The 14779-nt window shown below is 38.5% G+C and overlaps 1 protein-coding gene across 37 annotated transcripts in view; it reads left to right on the top strand.

Annotated features, from left to right (window-relative positions):
- Nucleotides 1–14779, top strand: part of EPS15 (epidermal growth factor receptor pathway substrate 15) — a 185398-nt gene that overhangs the window by 11748 nt on the left and 158871 nt on the right. For 16 of the 37 annotated variants that reach the window (XR_013520056.1, XR_013520054.1, XR_013520053.1 and 13 more), the window contains exon 2: nt 3300–3395. The exons of 13 other annotated variants lie outside the window; for them this stretch is intronic. Coding sequence is in view for 21 of the 24 variants with exons in the window: in XM_078331701.1 (XP_078187827.1) it covers nt 3300–3395 (96 nt within the window). In the remaining 3 variants the exon portion in view is untranslated. Of the gene's footprint in view, nt 1–3142; nt 3219–3299; nt 3396–14779 lie in introns of all 37 variants that reach the window. 8 more of the 37 variants (XM_078331696.1, XM_078331692.1, XM_078331697.1 and 5 more) reach the window with 5 other exon arrangements.

Below are 14779 nucleotides of genomic sequence, written 5' to 3'. Positions count from 1 at the left end.
TTTACATAGTGGGAAGAACACTGGATATAGTAGAAGACAAACCTGGATTGAATTGTAGCTCTGCCATTTGTGACATCTCTGAGTCGTCATGGCAATTTACTTAAACTCTTTCATTTGCCTATGTATGATGCTTACATATTGTTGGGATGTAGGAAACATTTGGTAAATAGAATTGCTTTTATTATTATTAATACCTGCAGAATTTATATAAGTTATTTGTTTAAATGTTTTATCTTTTTATCTTTCTTTTTGTGATGGAGTCTCACTCTGTTGCCAGGCTGGAGTGCAGTGGTACGATCTTGGCTCACTGCAACCTCTGCCTCCTTGGTTTCAAGTGATTCTCCTGCATCAGCCTCCTGAATAGCTGGGACTACAGATGCGTGTCACCGTGCCCAGCTAATTTTTGTATTTTTAGTAGAGACGGGATTTCACCATGTTGGCCAGTATGGTCTCGATCTCCTGACTTCGTGATCTACCCGCCTCAGCCTCCTGAAGTGTTAGGATTACAGGCGTGAGCCACCGTTCCTGGCCCAAATGTTTTTTCATTTCCAGTATTCTTCACTCACTAAAGAAAACTTGGAACATGCATACTGAAAAATAGCTAGAAGATAGATCACCATCCATACCATTCTTTAAATTTTAGTCTTTTACATTTTTGGTTTTTTTTCAAATGTAGTTATTATCTCTCTTATATACATACATATATATGTGTATGTAACATTTGTTATTTTTTTTCTGAGATGGAGTCTTCCTCTGTCACCCAGGCTAGAGTACAGTGGCATGATCTTGGCTCATTGCAACCTCTGCCTCCTGGGTTCAAGCAATTCTCCTGCCTCAGCCTCCCAAGAAGCTGAGTTTACAGGCACCTGCCACCCTGCCCGGCTAATTTTTGTATTTTTAGTAGAGATGGGTTTTCACCAAGTTGGCCAGACTGATCTTGAACTCCTGACCTCATGATCCGCTTGCCTGAGCCTCCTAAAGTACTGGGATTACAGATGTGAGCCACTGCGCCTGGCCTGTTCTGTTTTCTTAAAGTGTTTTCCTATGTGGTCTTCATAAGCATCTTTTTAATGTCTTTGGAACATATTAATTGATTGTGTGCTTTATAGTTTAAGCCCTTACGTGTACAGATATTTTATATATGTCCACTATAATTAATGCTGTTTCAAATAACCTTTGCTTTATCATTTGATACATTTTTTTCTATAGAGTTATATGTGGCACTTACTATGTAATTGAATTATTTTTCTCTGTATACATTTGAGTTTTGAAATCAAACTTAAGTGAAGTTTTAGTTTATATTTTAAGATCTTGAATGATAAAGCAGACAGCAGCAAAGATTAACTCAAGCAATAATCTGAAAAATGCTATTCTGAAGGGGTTAAAATGAGCCTATTTAATTTGGTTGTAAAGGCCATTTATAGTTTGTCAAAGTTTACTTAGCATAGGAAATTGGCGTTAAAAGATGTGAGCTTGAAGAAGATTGAAATATTTCAGTTCGTATATATAATTTTTACCCTTCTCTGCAGTCTGTGTTTCTTTCATTCTTAGTTTGTTCTCTACATTCTGTTCTGTTTTTTCTTTTCTTTTTTTTTTTTTCTGGCACACTTTAATGCAGGGCCTTGTAAGATATGGGGGTGGATTCTGGACCATCTGGCAATTCAGAGTAGCTTGAAAACTTAACTCTATTGACTCTACTTTGAGCCATACTTGCTTGAAATGTCCTGGTTTGTTTCTCTGGTTGGCACATTTTCTGCTTTATACCCTCAGAGCTTTTTATGACTAATTTCTTCCTTAGCACAGGAATTTTAAGAGTACCAGTTTTCATAGATTAAAGTGGACAAGACTTATTTCACTATAAACCTCACCAAAAAAACCCTCATAAAGAAAACTTTGCAATTTGTGTTTAAAGTAAGTGTATAATGACATGAGCACTTACTATTTGTTCAATAAATATTTACATATTTAAAATATTAAAAAATTGAATATTTTTAAGGTATTGCTTAATAGTTCTTTCATTTTGAGACTAGGTAGAGAGGAAAGTGTAATTCTGCAAATTGTAAATTTACTGAGTTGATTTCTAGTCCTAGCTTTAAAATACTTTATATGTCCAAATATATGGAGGTACTTAAGGTATGAAATATTTAAACATTGTTGGCCAGTTGCGGTGGCTTGCGCCTGTAATCTCAGCACTTTGGAAGGCTCTGGCGGGAGGTTCACCTGAGCTCAGGAGTTTAAGACCAGCCTGGCCAACATGGTGAAACCCCACCTCTACTAAAAATACAAAAATTAGCCAGTTGTAGTGGCAGACGCCTGTAATCCCAGCTATTTGAGAGGCCAAGGCAGGAGAATCGCTTAAACCTGGGAGGCAGAGGTTGTAGTGTGCTGAAATTTTGCCATTGCACTCAAGGCTGGGTGACAGAGCAACAGAATTCCATCTCAAATAAATAAATAAGAAGACCTCATCTCAAATAAATAAATATTTAAACATTGTTTACTTGTTAAGAGACTTTTTTTTTAGCTTTCTGCTCCATTGTTCTTTTCTAATTTTTTTTTTACTTTTAAACAGCTTGAGATGTAATTCATACACCATACAACTTACCCTGTGAAGTGTACAATTCAGTGGTTTTTAGTCTATTCATAGATACATGCAAACATAGCTTCAGTCAATTTTAGAACAATTTTATCATATCAGAAAGAAACTTGTACTCTCAGCTATCACCCTCGTGTATTGCATGCTTCCCCCAGCCTAAGCAACTATTAATCTACTTTCTGTCTCTATAGAATTTCCTATTCTGGACTTTGTATGAATGGAATAATATAATACATATTTTTCTCTTAGGACTGCCTTCTATCACTTTTTGTGATTTATCTACATAGGAGCAGGCATCAGTAATTCATTCCTTTTTATGGCTGAAAAATATTTCATTGTACAGTTATACCACATTGTTTATTTATTCATTGATGGATATTTGGGTTATTTCTACCTTTTGGCTGTTATGAATACTGTTATAAGCATTCATGTACAAGGTTTTGTGTGAATATATGTTTTCACTTCTCCTGGGCACATATCTGGTCATATGGAAACTTTATGTTTAATCATTTGAGGAATTGCTTTTTTTTTGTTTTGTTTTTGAGACAGAGTCTCACTCTCTTACCCAGGCTGGAGTAGACTGGCGCAATCTCAGCTCACTACAACCTTTGCCTCCTGGGTTCAGGTGATTCTCCTCCCTCAGCCTCCTGAATAGCTTGGACTACAGGTATGCACCATGACACCTGGCTAATTTTTGTATTTTTAGCAGAGACCGGGTTTCACCATGTTGTCCAGGTTGATCTCAAACTCTTGGCCTCAAGTGATCCACCTGCTTCGGCCTCCCAAAGCACTGGAATTACAGGTATGAGCCACTACTCCCCGCTGCTGACTGTTTTTAAAGCAGCTGCACTGTTTATATTTGTACCAGCAGTGTATGGGGATGAGAGTTTCTCTACATCTTCTCCGTAATTGTTATAAGCTGACTTTTTTATTTCGGCCACCCTTGTGGGGGTGAAGCAGTATCTCATTGTGTTTTCGATTTTCATTTCTCTGATGATTAATGATGTCAAGCATCTTTTTATATGCTTATTAGCCATTTGTATGTCTTCTTTGGAGAATGTCTATTTATATTCTATGCCTGTTTTAAAATTGAGTTGTCTTTTTATTATTGAGTTGTAAGAATTCTTTATGTTCTAGATAGAAGTCCTTATTAGATACATGGTTTGCAATTATTTTCTCCCATTCCATGGATTATCTTTTTACTTTCTTGATGGTGTTCTTTGAAGTGCTTTGAAGTTTTTAATTTAATTTTTTTTTTGTTTTAAGACAGGTTCTTGCTCCGTTGCCCAGGCTGGAGTGCAGTGGTATGATCACACCTCACTGCAACCTTGACCTCCAGGGCTCAAGTGATTCTCCCACCTCAGCCTCCCCAGTAGCTGGCACTACAAGCGCACACCACCTTGCCCAGCTAATTTTTTTGTAGTTTTTGTAGAGAAAGGGTTTTACCATGTTGCCCAGGCTAGTCTTGAACTCCTGGGCAGCATGCTCTTTTTGGCCTCCCAAAGTGCTGGGATTATAGGCATAAGCCACCTTGCCTGGCCTGAAGTTTATAATTTTGGTAAAGTTCACTTTATGTATATTTTTCTTTTGTTGCTTGTGCTTTTGGTGCCATAGCTGAGTCTTTTGGAAAATCTGAGGTCATGAAGATTTATCCCTCTGTTTTCTTTTAAGAGGTTTATAGTTTTAGCTGTTACAGCTAGGTCTTTGAACTATTTTGAATTAATTTTTATATACGGTGTGAAGTAAGGGTTCAACTTAATTTTTTTGCTGGTGGATATCTTAGGCTTGTGGTGTGATATTCCAGCACCATTTGTTGAAAAGACTATTCTTTCCACATTGAATGATCTTGGCACTCTTGTCAATAATCAGTTTGACCATAGATTTAATTCTGACTCTTAATTCCGTTCCACTGATCTATATGTCCCGTGTGGTACAACACCGTCTTGAGTATTGTTGTTTTGAAATACATTTTGAAATTGGGATGTGTTAGTCCTCTAATTTTGCTTTTTTATTTTTATTTTTTGTTGAGATGGAGTTTAGCTTCTGTTGCCCAGGCTGGTGTGCAGTGGTGCAATCTCGGCTCACTGCAACCTCCGCCTCCTGGGTTCAAGCGATTCTCCTGCCTCAGCCTCCTGAGTAGCTGGGATTACAGGGGCCCACAACCATGCCCAGCTAATTTTTGTATTTTAAGTGGAGATGGGGTTTCACCATGTTGGCCAGGCTGGTCTTGAACTCCCGACCTTAGGTGATCTGCCTACCTCAGCCTCCCAAAGTGCTGGCATTACAGGCGTGAGCCACTGTGCCTGGCCTACTTTGCTTTTTTTCTTTCAAGATTGTTTTGGGTATTCCAGATTCCTTGCAATTCTATGTGAATTTTAGAATCAGCTTGGCAGTTTCTACAAAACAGTCAGTTGAAATTGTCATATAAATTACATTAAATTTATAGATTAGTTTGGGGAGGATTATCTTAACAAGGTCTTCTGATCTATGAACATGGGATGTTTTTCCAGTTTATAACTTTTAAAATTTCATTCAATGTCTTGTAATTTTTAGAGCATAATAAGTCTTGTACTTATTTTGTTAAAGGTATAGCAAATAAATTGATAATAAAACTATTTGATGCTATTGTGAATGGAATTGATTTCTTTCTTCCTTTTTTTTTTTTTTTTGAGACAGTCTCACTCTGTCACCCAGTCTGGAGTTCAGTGGCACAATCTTGGCTCACTGCAACCTCTGCCTCCCAGGTTCAAGCAATTCTCCTGCCTCAGCCTCCCAAGTAGTTGGAATTACAGGTGCCTCCCACTCCCCCCCAGCTCATATTTGTGTTTTTAGTAGAGGCAGGGTTTCGCCATGTTGGCCACACTTTTCTCAAACTTCTGACCTCAGGTGATCCACCTTCCTCGGCCTTCCAAAGTGCTGTGATTACAGGCATGAGCCACCGGAGGGCCTGGAATTGATTTTTAATTTCATTTTCAGATTGTTTGTTGGAAGTGTATAAAAACAAAGTTAATTTTTTTATACCGATTTTGTATCCCGTAACCATCTGAACATATTTATTCCTTAGGATTTTCTATATATAAGAATATGTCATCCACAAATACAGGTTTACTCCCTCCCCCATTCTAGATGCTGTTTATTTCTTGTTCTTGTCTGATTTCCCCGGCTAGAACCTCCAGTATAATAATTATTAGAAGTGGCAAGAGTGGACATCCTTTTCTTGTACATACATATGCTTTGAGGGAAAGCATACATGTGTATAATCAGTACCTCAAAAGTGCCTTGTTCAGCCATGAAATAAAACTTAGTCTTATTTGAAAGGTTTTTTTTTTTTTTAAAAAGTATTTATTTTTATTTACCACTATATTAATGCTTCCTTACCTGCAGTGAGGAGGAAGGAGTTTCTAAATTTTATTATTTATTTGTTTGTTTGAGACAAGGTCTGTGTTGCTCAGCTGGAATGCAGTGGCACAATTGTGGCTCACTGTAGCCGTGACCTCCTGTGCTGAAGTAATTCTGCCTCAGCCTCCCAAGTAACTGGGGCAGCAGGTGTGCACCACCCCATCTGGCTAATTTGTTTGCTTTTTGTAAAGATGGGTTCTCAAACTCCTAAGTGCAAGTGATTCTCCCATCCTTGGCCTCCCAAAGTTCTGGGATTATAGGCATGAGCCACCTCAGTTGGCTAGAGGGGGTTTTTTAATTCACGCTTTTATTATGTTGCTTTAGAAAGGTTCTTGCGGGTGGTCCTTATACCATATCTGAACACTTGTTTGAAATGTAGATTATTAGACCCTTCCCTGCAACTCTGGAAAGAACCAGAAACAAGGTGGGAAGTTCACTTAGCCTTTTGCATGGTAACTGTAATTTGTCTTAAAACTAACAATGCGGCAGGGTGCAGCCAGTCATGCCTTTGGGAGGACGAGGAGGGCAGATCACCTGAGGTCAGGAGTTTGAGACCAGCCTGGCCAATGCGGCGAAACCCTATCTCTACTAAAAACATAAAAATTAGCTGGGTGTGGTGGCGGATGCCTATAATCCCAGCTACTTGGGAGGCTGAGGCAGCAGAATTGCTTGAACCCAGGGAGCAGAGGTTGCAATGAGCTGAGATTGTACCACTCTACGGCAGCCTGGGCGACAGAGCAAGACTCGTCTCAGACAACAGCAACAACAAAATCCCCAAAACTAATACTACTAATGAGTAACACATACAGGGTTTTACATTTATGGAACATGTAATTTTCATGAAGATTACTTATAGTACATTTTTTCTTTCTGTTGTGTTTCTTAATATATGAGGAAACAGCCCAGAGAGATTGTCAATTTTCTTTCTTTCTTTCTTTCTTTTTTTTGAGATCGTTTTACTCTTGTTGCCCAATCTGCAGTGCAGTAACGTGATATTGGCTCACTGTAACCTCCGTCTCCTGGGTTCAAGTAATTATCCTGTCTCAGCCTCCCAAGTAGCTGGGATTACAGGTGCCTGCCACCACACCTGGCTAGTTTTTGTATTTTTAGTAGAGACGGGGTTTCACCATGTTGGCCGGGTTGGTCTTGAACTCCTGGCCCCAGGTGATCCTCCTGCCTCAGCCTTCCAAAGTGGTAGGATTACAGGTGTGAGCCACTGTGCCTGGCCAAGATTGTCAATTTTCTATTTTGGGCAGTGATTACAAGAATAGGTTCTGGCATTGTAGCATGGCTTAGGATTCTTTTTTTTTTTCTTTGAAATGGTGTTTTGCTCTAGTTGTCCAGGCTGGAGTGCAATGTACGATCTCAGCTCACTGCAACCTCCACCTTCTGGTTTCAGTGATTCTCCTGCCTCAGCCTCCCAAGTAGCAGGGATTGCAGGCACCTGCCGCCACGCCTGGCTAAGTTTGTGTTTTAGTAGAAATGCAGCTTGTTGGCCAGGCTGGTCTTGAACGCCTTACCTCAGGTGATCCACCTACCTCGGTTGCCCAAAGTGCTGAGATTACAGGCATGAGCCACTGCACCCAGCTGGCTTAGAATTTTAATTCTACCATTTACTAGTTGTGTAAATTTTGGGAGGTCACTTAGTAATTTCTCTGTATATCACTGCTTGGCCATTTGGCTAAGATCATGTGTAATAATCTCTTTGTATTTCAAATTTTTTATATGTAAACTGCCTACTTTATAGAATTGTAAAGATTAAATGATATGATGTAAATTGCTGAGAATAATGCCTAGCTCATAGCAAGTTCTTAATAAATAAAAACATTTGCTATTACAATTATTATTGGTCAAGAACACCCAGCCATGGCCCATTTCTCACAGCTTTCTTCTATACATGATTTTTGCTGTACCCGAATTTCTCTCTCTCCTTTGCCTCCTTCATTCTACATATATCAGCTGTCATCTATCTGTGAAGCACTGGTCTCTATACTGTGAATACATATGAACAAGACAAAGTCACTGGTTCCATGGATTTATATTTCTAGGGAGGGAGAGCAGCAGAAACAAATAGATAAGTGTATCAGGTAGTGAGTGATAAGGAGCAATAAAGTAGGGTAATGGAAGGGACATAAGGTACTGCTTTAGATAGGGTGGTCAGAAAGGGCCCTCTGAGGAGTCTTATTTAATCAGAAACTGAATGATGAAGTGGGCCATAGGGGAATGTCTGTGGAGATGTTTCTGGTAGAGTGAATAGCAAACTTGAGGGGCATTGAGATAGGATTGCTCTTTGTGGTTGCTTGAGTTGTTCTTTTAAGATTTGGTTTAGGTGTGACTTGTAAGCCCAGGCTTCTCTAGCTTTTTCTATATTAATTTGTTATGAAATAATTTAGACATGGCTTATATCAAGTCTTCTGACTCCCTCAGCTACCCTGGGTGCCATAGCAACCTTGTTTGCTCCCTATTTTTTACACTTAGCCACAATGGATTTTTATTATCTCTTTTTCCCACTAGAGTCTGAGTTCCCAGTATCAGGGACCATAATTTTTTACGTATTTTAGTATTCCCAGTTTCTAGGTGTATCTGTACAACAGATGTTTAAATGAGTGATTAGTGAAAGAACAAATAAGGTTTTTTTGACTTTATATTTCCTCAGTATATTTCTTTTTCTTTTGAGACAGAGTCTTGCTCTGTTGCCAGGCGCCAGGCTGGAATGCAGTGGCACAATATCGGCTCACTGCAACCTCCACCTCCCAGGTTCAAGCAATTCTCCTGCCTCATCCTCACAAGTAGCTGGGACTGCAGGCGCACCCCACCAAGCTAATTTTTGTATTTTTAGTAGAGACGGGGTTTCACAATGTTGGACAGGATGGTCTCAATCTCTTCACCTGGTGATCCACCTGCCTCGGCCTCCCAAAGTGCTGGGATTACAGGCTTGAGCCACCGCGCCTGGCCTTCTTCAGTATATTTCTTTCTGTACTTTGTTTCTGCCTGGTAATATACTTTATTTGAATACTTTGGCACTCAGCTTAGTACATCAAATATGTTTTTGTGTTTAGCTATTATAATTTCTCTCTGTCTCTTTTTGTTTTCTTTGAGATGGAGTTTTGCTCTGTTGTCTAGGCTGGAGTGCAGTGGTACAGTCTCACTGCAGTCTCTGCCTATTGAGCTCAAATGGTCCCCCCCACCTCAGGCAAAAAATTTGTCCCATTTGCTCTATATCAGAGTGCCAGCAGTTGTTTGATAAGTGACTGATAGTCAGTATGTTAATACATTGAGTCTTCTGCTGAATCACATAGACCATATTATATAAGCCATATTTGCATGATATTCGAATAGGCCCTGAGCTAGAAGCTTTAAGCAAATAGATGATTCTAAATAGTCTTAACTTCCTGGCTCCTTTGCTTCAGCGGCACCTTAACAAGTCTAATTTTCCTGTATGTGTTTTAACCAGTTACTGTTTATTCTCAACTAGAAATGGCAACTGGTCTGATAATTATACCAAATACTTGAAATTCAACCTGGATGAGTATTATCTCTGTATCCACGCTCCAAAATTATCCCTTCCTACAATTCCATAGTAGGAATTCTTATTCTTAGTACTTTCTAGATAGAGATTAAACAATAATAATTTCTAGTCTAGGTTAATTTTCTACAGGTCTGCATGAATGATCAGTAGGCTACTCTCAACAACATTTGCATTTTAAAAGAGGAGTTTGCTAAGTTGGCTAAATGACAAATTAGTGGAATGTGTGTAGCTGAAGGAGATATATACTGCTATTATTTAACTACTCTAGGGACTGAAATGAAACAACACGTCTTTTCACATTATAGTATAGGTAAGTCAAGGATTTCCCTGCCAAAAATTCTGTTGTTTGGCTGAAAAAATATGTTTTTTTATTCCCTGGCTTTTGGATTTATTTCCAGGAAAAGACAATGAAATGAAACACATGCTCATCATTTGAAAATCATTCAGTGTAACACACTGCATTAATAAAATGAGGGATTAAAATCACATGATTATCTCAGCTGCAGAAAAAGCATTTGACAAATTTTAGCACCCTTTCATGATGAAAATAATGAACTAGCAATGAAAGAGAAGTTTCTCAACATGATAAAAGCTACATTTGAAAAACCCACAGCTAGCATCATATTCAGTGAAGAAAGACTGACAGCTTTCCCCCTAAGATCAGGAGAAAGACAGGGATGCCTGCTTGTACCACTTCTATTCAACACTAGAACACAATTGTTCTAGTCAGAGCAGTCAGTCAAGAGGAAGAAAAAGCATCAAAAGTAGAACGAACCAAAATTATCTCTGTAGATGATGTGATTTGAATATTTATTGTAGTAAGTAACATGAAATTTATATTTAAAGAACTTATAAGTGTACACTATTGTTAACCATAAGCACAATATTATACAGCAAATCTCTAGAACTTTTTCATCTTACATGACTGAAACTCTATATCCCTTGAGCAGCAATTCCCATTCTCCCTTTCCCCCTGCACACAACCACTGTTCTACTGTCTGCTTCTATGAGTTTGGCTAATTCAGATATCTCATATAGGTGAAATCACACAGTATTTGTCCTTTTATAATTGGCTCCTTTCACTTAGAGTACCATCTCCATGTTGTAGAATATGGCACAATTTTCTTTCTTTTTTTTTAATGACTGGATAATATTCCATTGTATGTATGTACTACATTAAAAAAATCCATTCATTGGCTAATAGACATTTACTTTGTTTCTGGCTCTTGGCTATTGTGACTAATGCTGATGAATATGGGAGTACAAATATCTCTCTGAGAACCAGATGTCCATTCTTTTGTATAAATACATACAAGTGAGATTGCCAGATCATATGGTAGGTCTACTTTTTATTTTTTGAGGAACTTCCATATATTTTTGACATGATTTTTTTAATGTGTAGGAAACCCTAAAGATTCCACACCCAAAAATCATTAAAGCTAATAAATTGAGCAAAGTTGCAGGATACAAGATAAGCACACAAAATCATTTCTGTACACTAGAATGAATAATTTAAAAAGAAAACAATCCCATTTTCAATAACATCAAAAAGTAAAATGCTTTCTGTATATATTTAACCAAGGGGACAAAAGAGTTGTACTCTGAATACTATAAAACATTGCTGGAATAAATTAGACATAAATAATTGGAAAGATATCCCATGTTCATGGATTAGAAGATTTAATATTGTTAAGGTAATATTGTAGGCAAAGACAAAGCAGTCTACAGATTCAGTGCAGTCTCTATCAAAATCTGAGTGACATTTTCTGCAGAAATAAAACTCATTCTAGAATTCATGTGAAATTTCAAGGGACCCCAAATAACTAATCTTGAAAAGGAAGAACAAAATTGGAAAACCCACTCTTTGTGATTTCAAACCTTAATACAAGCTACAGTAATCAAAACAGTGTAGTACTGGCAAAGGACAGACATGTAGGCCAACAGAATGGAATAGAGACTTCAGAAATAAATCCTTGTGTATTTGACCAAATGATTTTCAGTAGGAGTGCCAAGAACACACAATAGGGTAAGGACAGTGTTTTCAAAAAATGGTGTTGGAAAAACTGATATCCACATGTAGAAAAATGAAGTTGAATCCTTAATTGAAAAAGGATCAATGACCTAAATGTAAGTGATAAAATTTTGATACTCTTAAAAGAAAATATAGGAGGAAAGCTTCACGACATTGAATTTGGCAATGGTTTCTTGGATATGACACTGAAAACAATAAAAAATAGATACATTAGACTTCAAAATTAAAGAGTTCTGTGCATCAAAAGACACTATCAAGAGAGTGGAACGACAAACCATATGGGAGAATGGGAGAAAATATTTATAAATCATATATCTGATGGGGGCTTGTATCTAGAATGTATAAAGAACTCTTGCAACTCAATGAAAAGACAACCTAATTTTAAATGGGCAAAGGACATGAGTAGACATGTCTCCAAAAAGATACATGGCTACTCGCATGAAAAGATGCTCAACATCATTGGGGAAATGTGGTAAAAAAACACAATGATGCCAGGAAAAAGTGGCTCATGACCATAATCCCAGCACTTTGAGAGGCCAAGCACTTGAGCCTGGGGCTTTGAGAGTCTGGGCAACATGAGACCTCATCTCTACCAAAAAAAAAAAATTTGTTTTTTTCCTGAGATGGAGTTTTGCTCTGTCGCCCAGGCTGGCATGATCTCAACTCACTGCAACCTCTGTCTCCTGGATTCAAATGATTCTCCTGCCTTAGCCTCCCCAGTAGCTGGAATTACATGTGCCCATCACCATAATCTGCTAATTTTTTTTTTTTTTTTTTTGAGACGGAGTTTTGCTGTTACCCAGACTGGAGTGCAATGGCATGATCTCGGTTCACTGCAACCTCCGCCTCCTGGGTTCAAGCAATTCTCTTGCCTCAGCCTCCCAAGTAGCTGGGACTACAGGCGCGTACCACCATGCCCAGCTAATTTTTGTATTTTTAGTAGAGACGGGGTTTCACCTTGTTGACCAGGATGATCTCGATCTCTTGACCTCATGATCCACCCTCCTCGGCCTCCCAAAGTGCTGGGATTATAGGCGTGAGCCACCGTGCCTGGCCCTAATTTTTTTTGTATTTTTAGTAGAGATGGGGTTTCACCACGTTAGCCAGGCTGGTCTCAAACTCCTGACCTCAAGTGATTCGCCCGCCTCAGCCTCCCAAAGTGCTGGGATTACAGGTGTGAACCACCGTGCCTGGCCTACAAAATTTTTTTTCGAGTTGGAATCTCACTCTGTCACTCAGGCTGGAATGCAGGGCGCATTCTTGGCTCACTGCAACCTCTGCCTTCCAGGTTCAAGCGATTCTCCTGCCTTAGCCTCCTGAGTAGCTGGGATTCCAGGTGTATGCCACCATGTCTGGCTAATTTTTGTATTTTTAGTAGAGACAGGGTTTCACCATGTTGGTCAGGCTTGTCTTGAGGTCCTGACCTTGTGATCCACCCATCTTGGCCTCCCAAAGTGCTGGGATTATAGGCGTGAGCCACTGCATCTGGCCTGCAATTTTTTTTTTTTTTAATTAGCTGGTGTGATAGTGTACATCTTTAGTTGCAGCTACTTGGGAGGCTGAGGCAGGAGGACTGCTTGAGCTTGGGAGGTCAAGGCTGCAGTGAGCTGTGATCATGTCACTGCTCTCTAGTGTTGAGTGACAGAGCAAGACCCTTTTTCAAAATAAACCAAACCAACCACAATGAAATACCACTTCATACCCATTAGGGATGGCAATGATCAAACCAGTAACTAGCAAATATTGATGAGGATATGGAGGAATGTACTGCTAATGAGATTGTAAAATGGTGCAGCCACGGTGGAAACAGTATGGCAATTCCTCAAAATTTTAAACATTAGAATTACTGCATAATCACCATATAATCTAGCAATTTCATGTATGAGTATATATCCCAAAGAATTGAAAGCAGTGACATGAACAGATTTGTATACCAGTGTTTATAGCAGCAGCGTTATTCACAGTAGCCAAAAAGTAGAAATAACCCAAGTAGCCATTGACAGATGAATGGGTAAACAAAATGTGGTATATACATGCAACAAAATATTTTTAACTGTTAAGAAGAGATGAAATTCTGATACAGGCTACCACAAGGAAAAATCTTTCATTATCCTAAATGAAATAAGCCAAGTGCAGAAAGATGAATATTGTATGACTCCATATATATGTGGTACTTAGAATAGTCAAATTCATACAGACAGAAAGTAGAATAATTGGTAACCAGGGAAGGAAGAGGAGGGGTTGAAGGGGAGTTAGTGTTTAACATGTACGGATTTCCAGTTTGGAATGATGAAAAAGTTGTGGAAATGGATAGTGGAAATAGTTGCACAACAATGTGAATATACTTAGTGCCACTGAATTGTGTACTTGAAAATGTACAATTTTATATGTATTTTACCATAATAAAAAAAGTAAAAAAAAAAATGAGGAAAGGACTTGAATAGATTATTTCTCTGATTGCCAGTAAGCTCATGGGAAAATTTTCAGCATCATTAATCATTTGGGAAATGCAAATTATAGTCACAATGAGAAGCCATTTCATAGCCATTAGGGTGGCTTTTATCAAAAAGAATGAATTTGGAGATACTGGAACCCATGTGGCTGACTGGTAGGAATGTAAAATGAGCTGATGGAAAACAGCATGCCAGTTCCTGAAAAAATTCAAAATAAATGGTTTAGCAATTTCACTCCCAGCTGTCTGCTCAAGAGAATCGAAAGCAGGGACCCAAACACATACTTGTATACAATGTTTATAGCAGCATTATTCATCAGAGTCAAAAGGTAGAAATAACCCAAGTGTTCATCAAGAGCTGAATGAATTTTTAAAATATGTGATGCATGCATACAGTGGAAAAAGATTAAAATTATGATACATGCTACAAGATGAAAAAACCTTGAAGACATCTTGAAATGATGTCCCTGGCCACAAAGGGACAAATATTATGTTTCTTTTTATATGTGTCTTAGTCTGTTTGTGCTGCTATAACAGAATACCCAAAACTGGGCAATTTATAAAGAACATAAATTTGTTTCTTTGAGTTTTGGAGGCCAGGAAGTCTAGGATCAAGGTGCTAGCAGATTCAGTGTCTGATATATACCTCTTTCTACTTCCAAGATGATGCTTCTTGCTGTATTTTCATATGATAGAAGGGTGGGAAAGGGATAAATGCTGTGTTCTCACATGGCAGAAGAGAAGAAAGGGCAAAAAATGGCAAGTGCTGTGCTG

Source organism: Callithrix jacchus, chromosome 7 (genome assembly GCF_049354715.1).
Source record: "Callithrix jacchus isolate 240 chromosome 7, calJac240_pri, whole genome shotgun sequence".
NCBI classification, from domain to species: Eukaryota; Metazoa; Chordata; class Mammalia; order Primates; family Cebidae; genus Callithrix; species Callithrix jacchus.
Note: the sequence above shows the minus strand (reverse complement) of the source record. Positions and strands in the feature narration are given on the sequence as shown.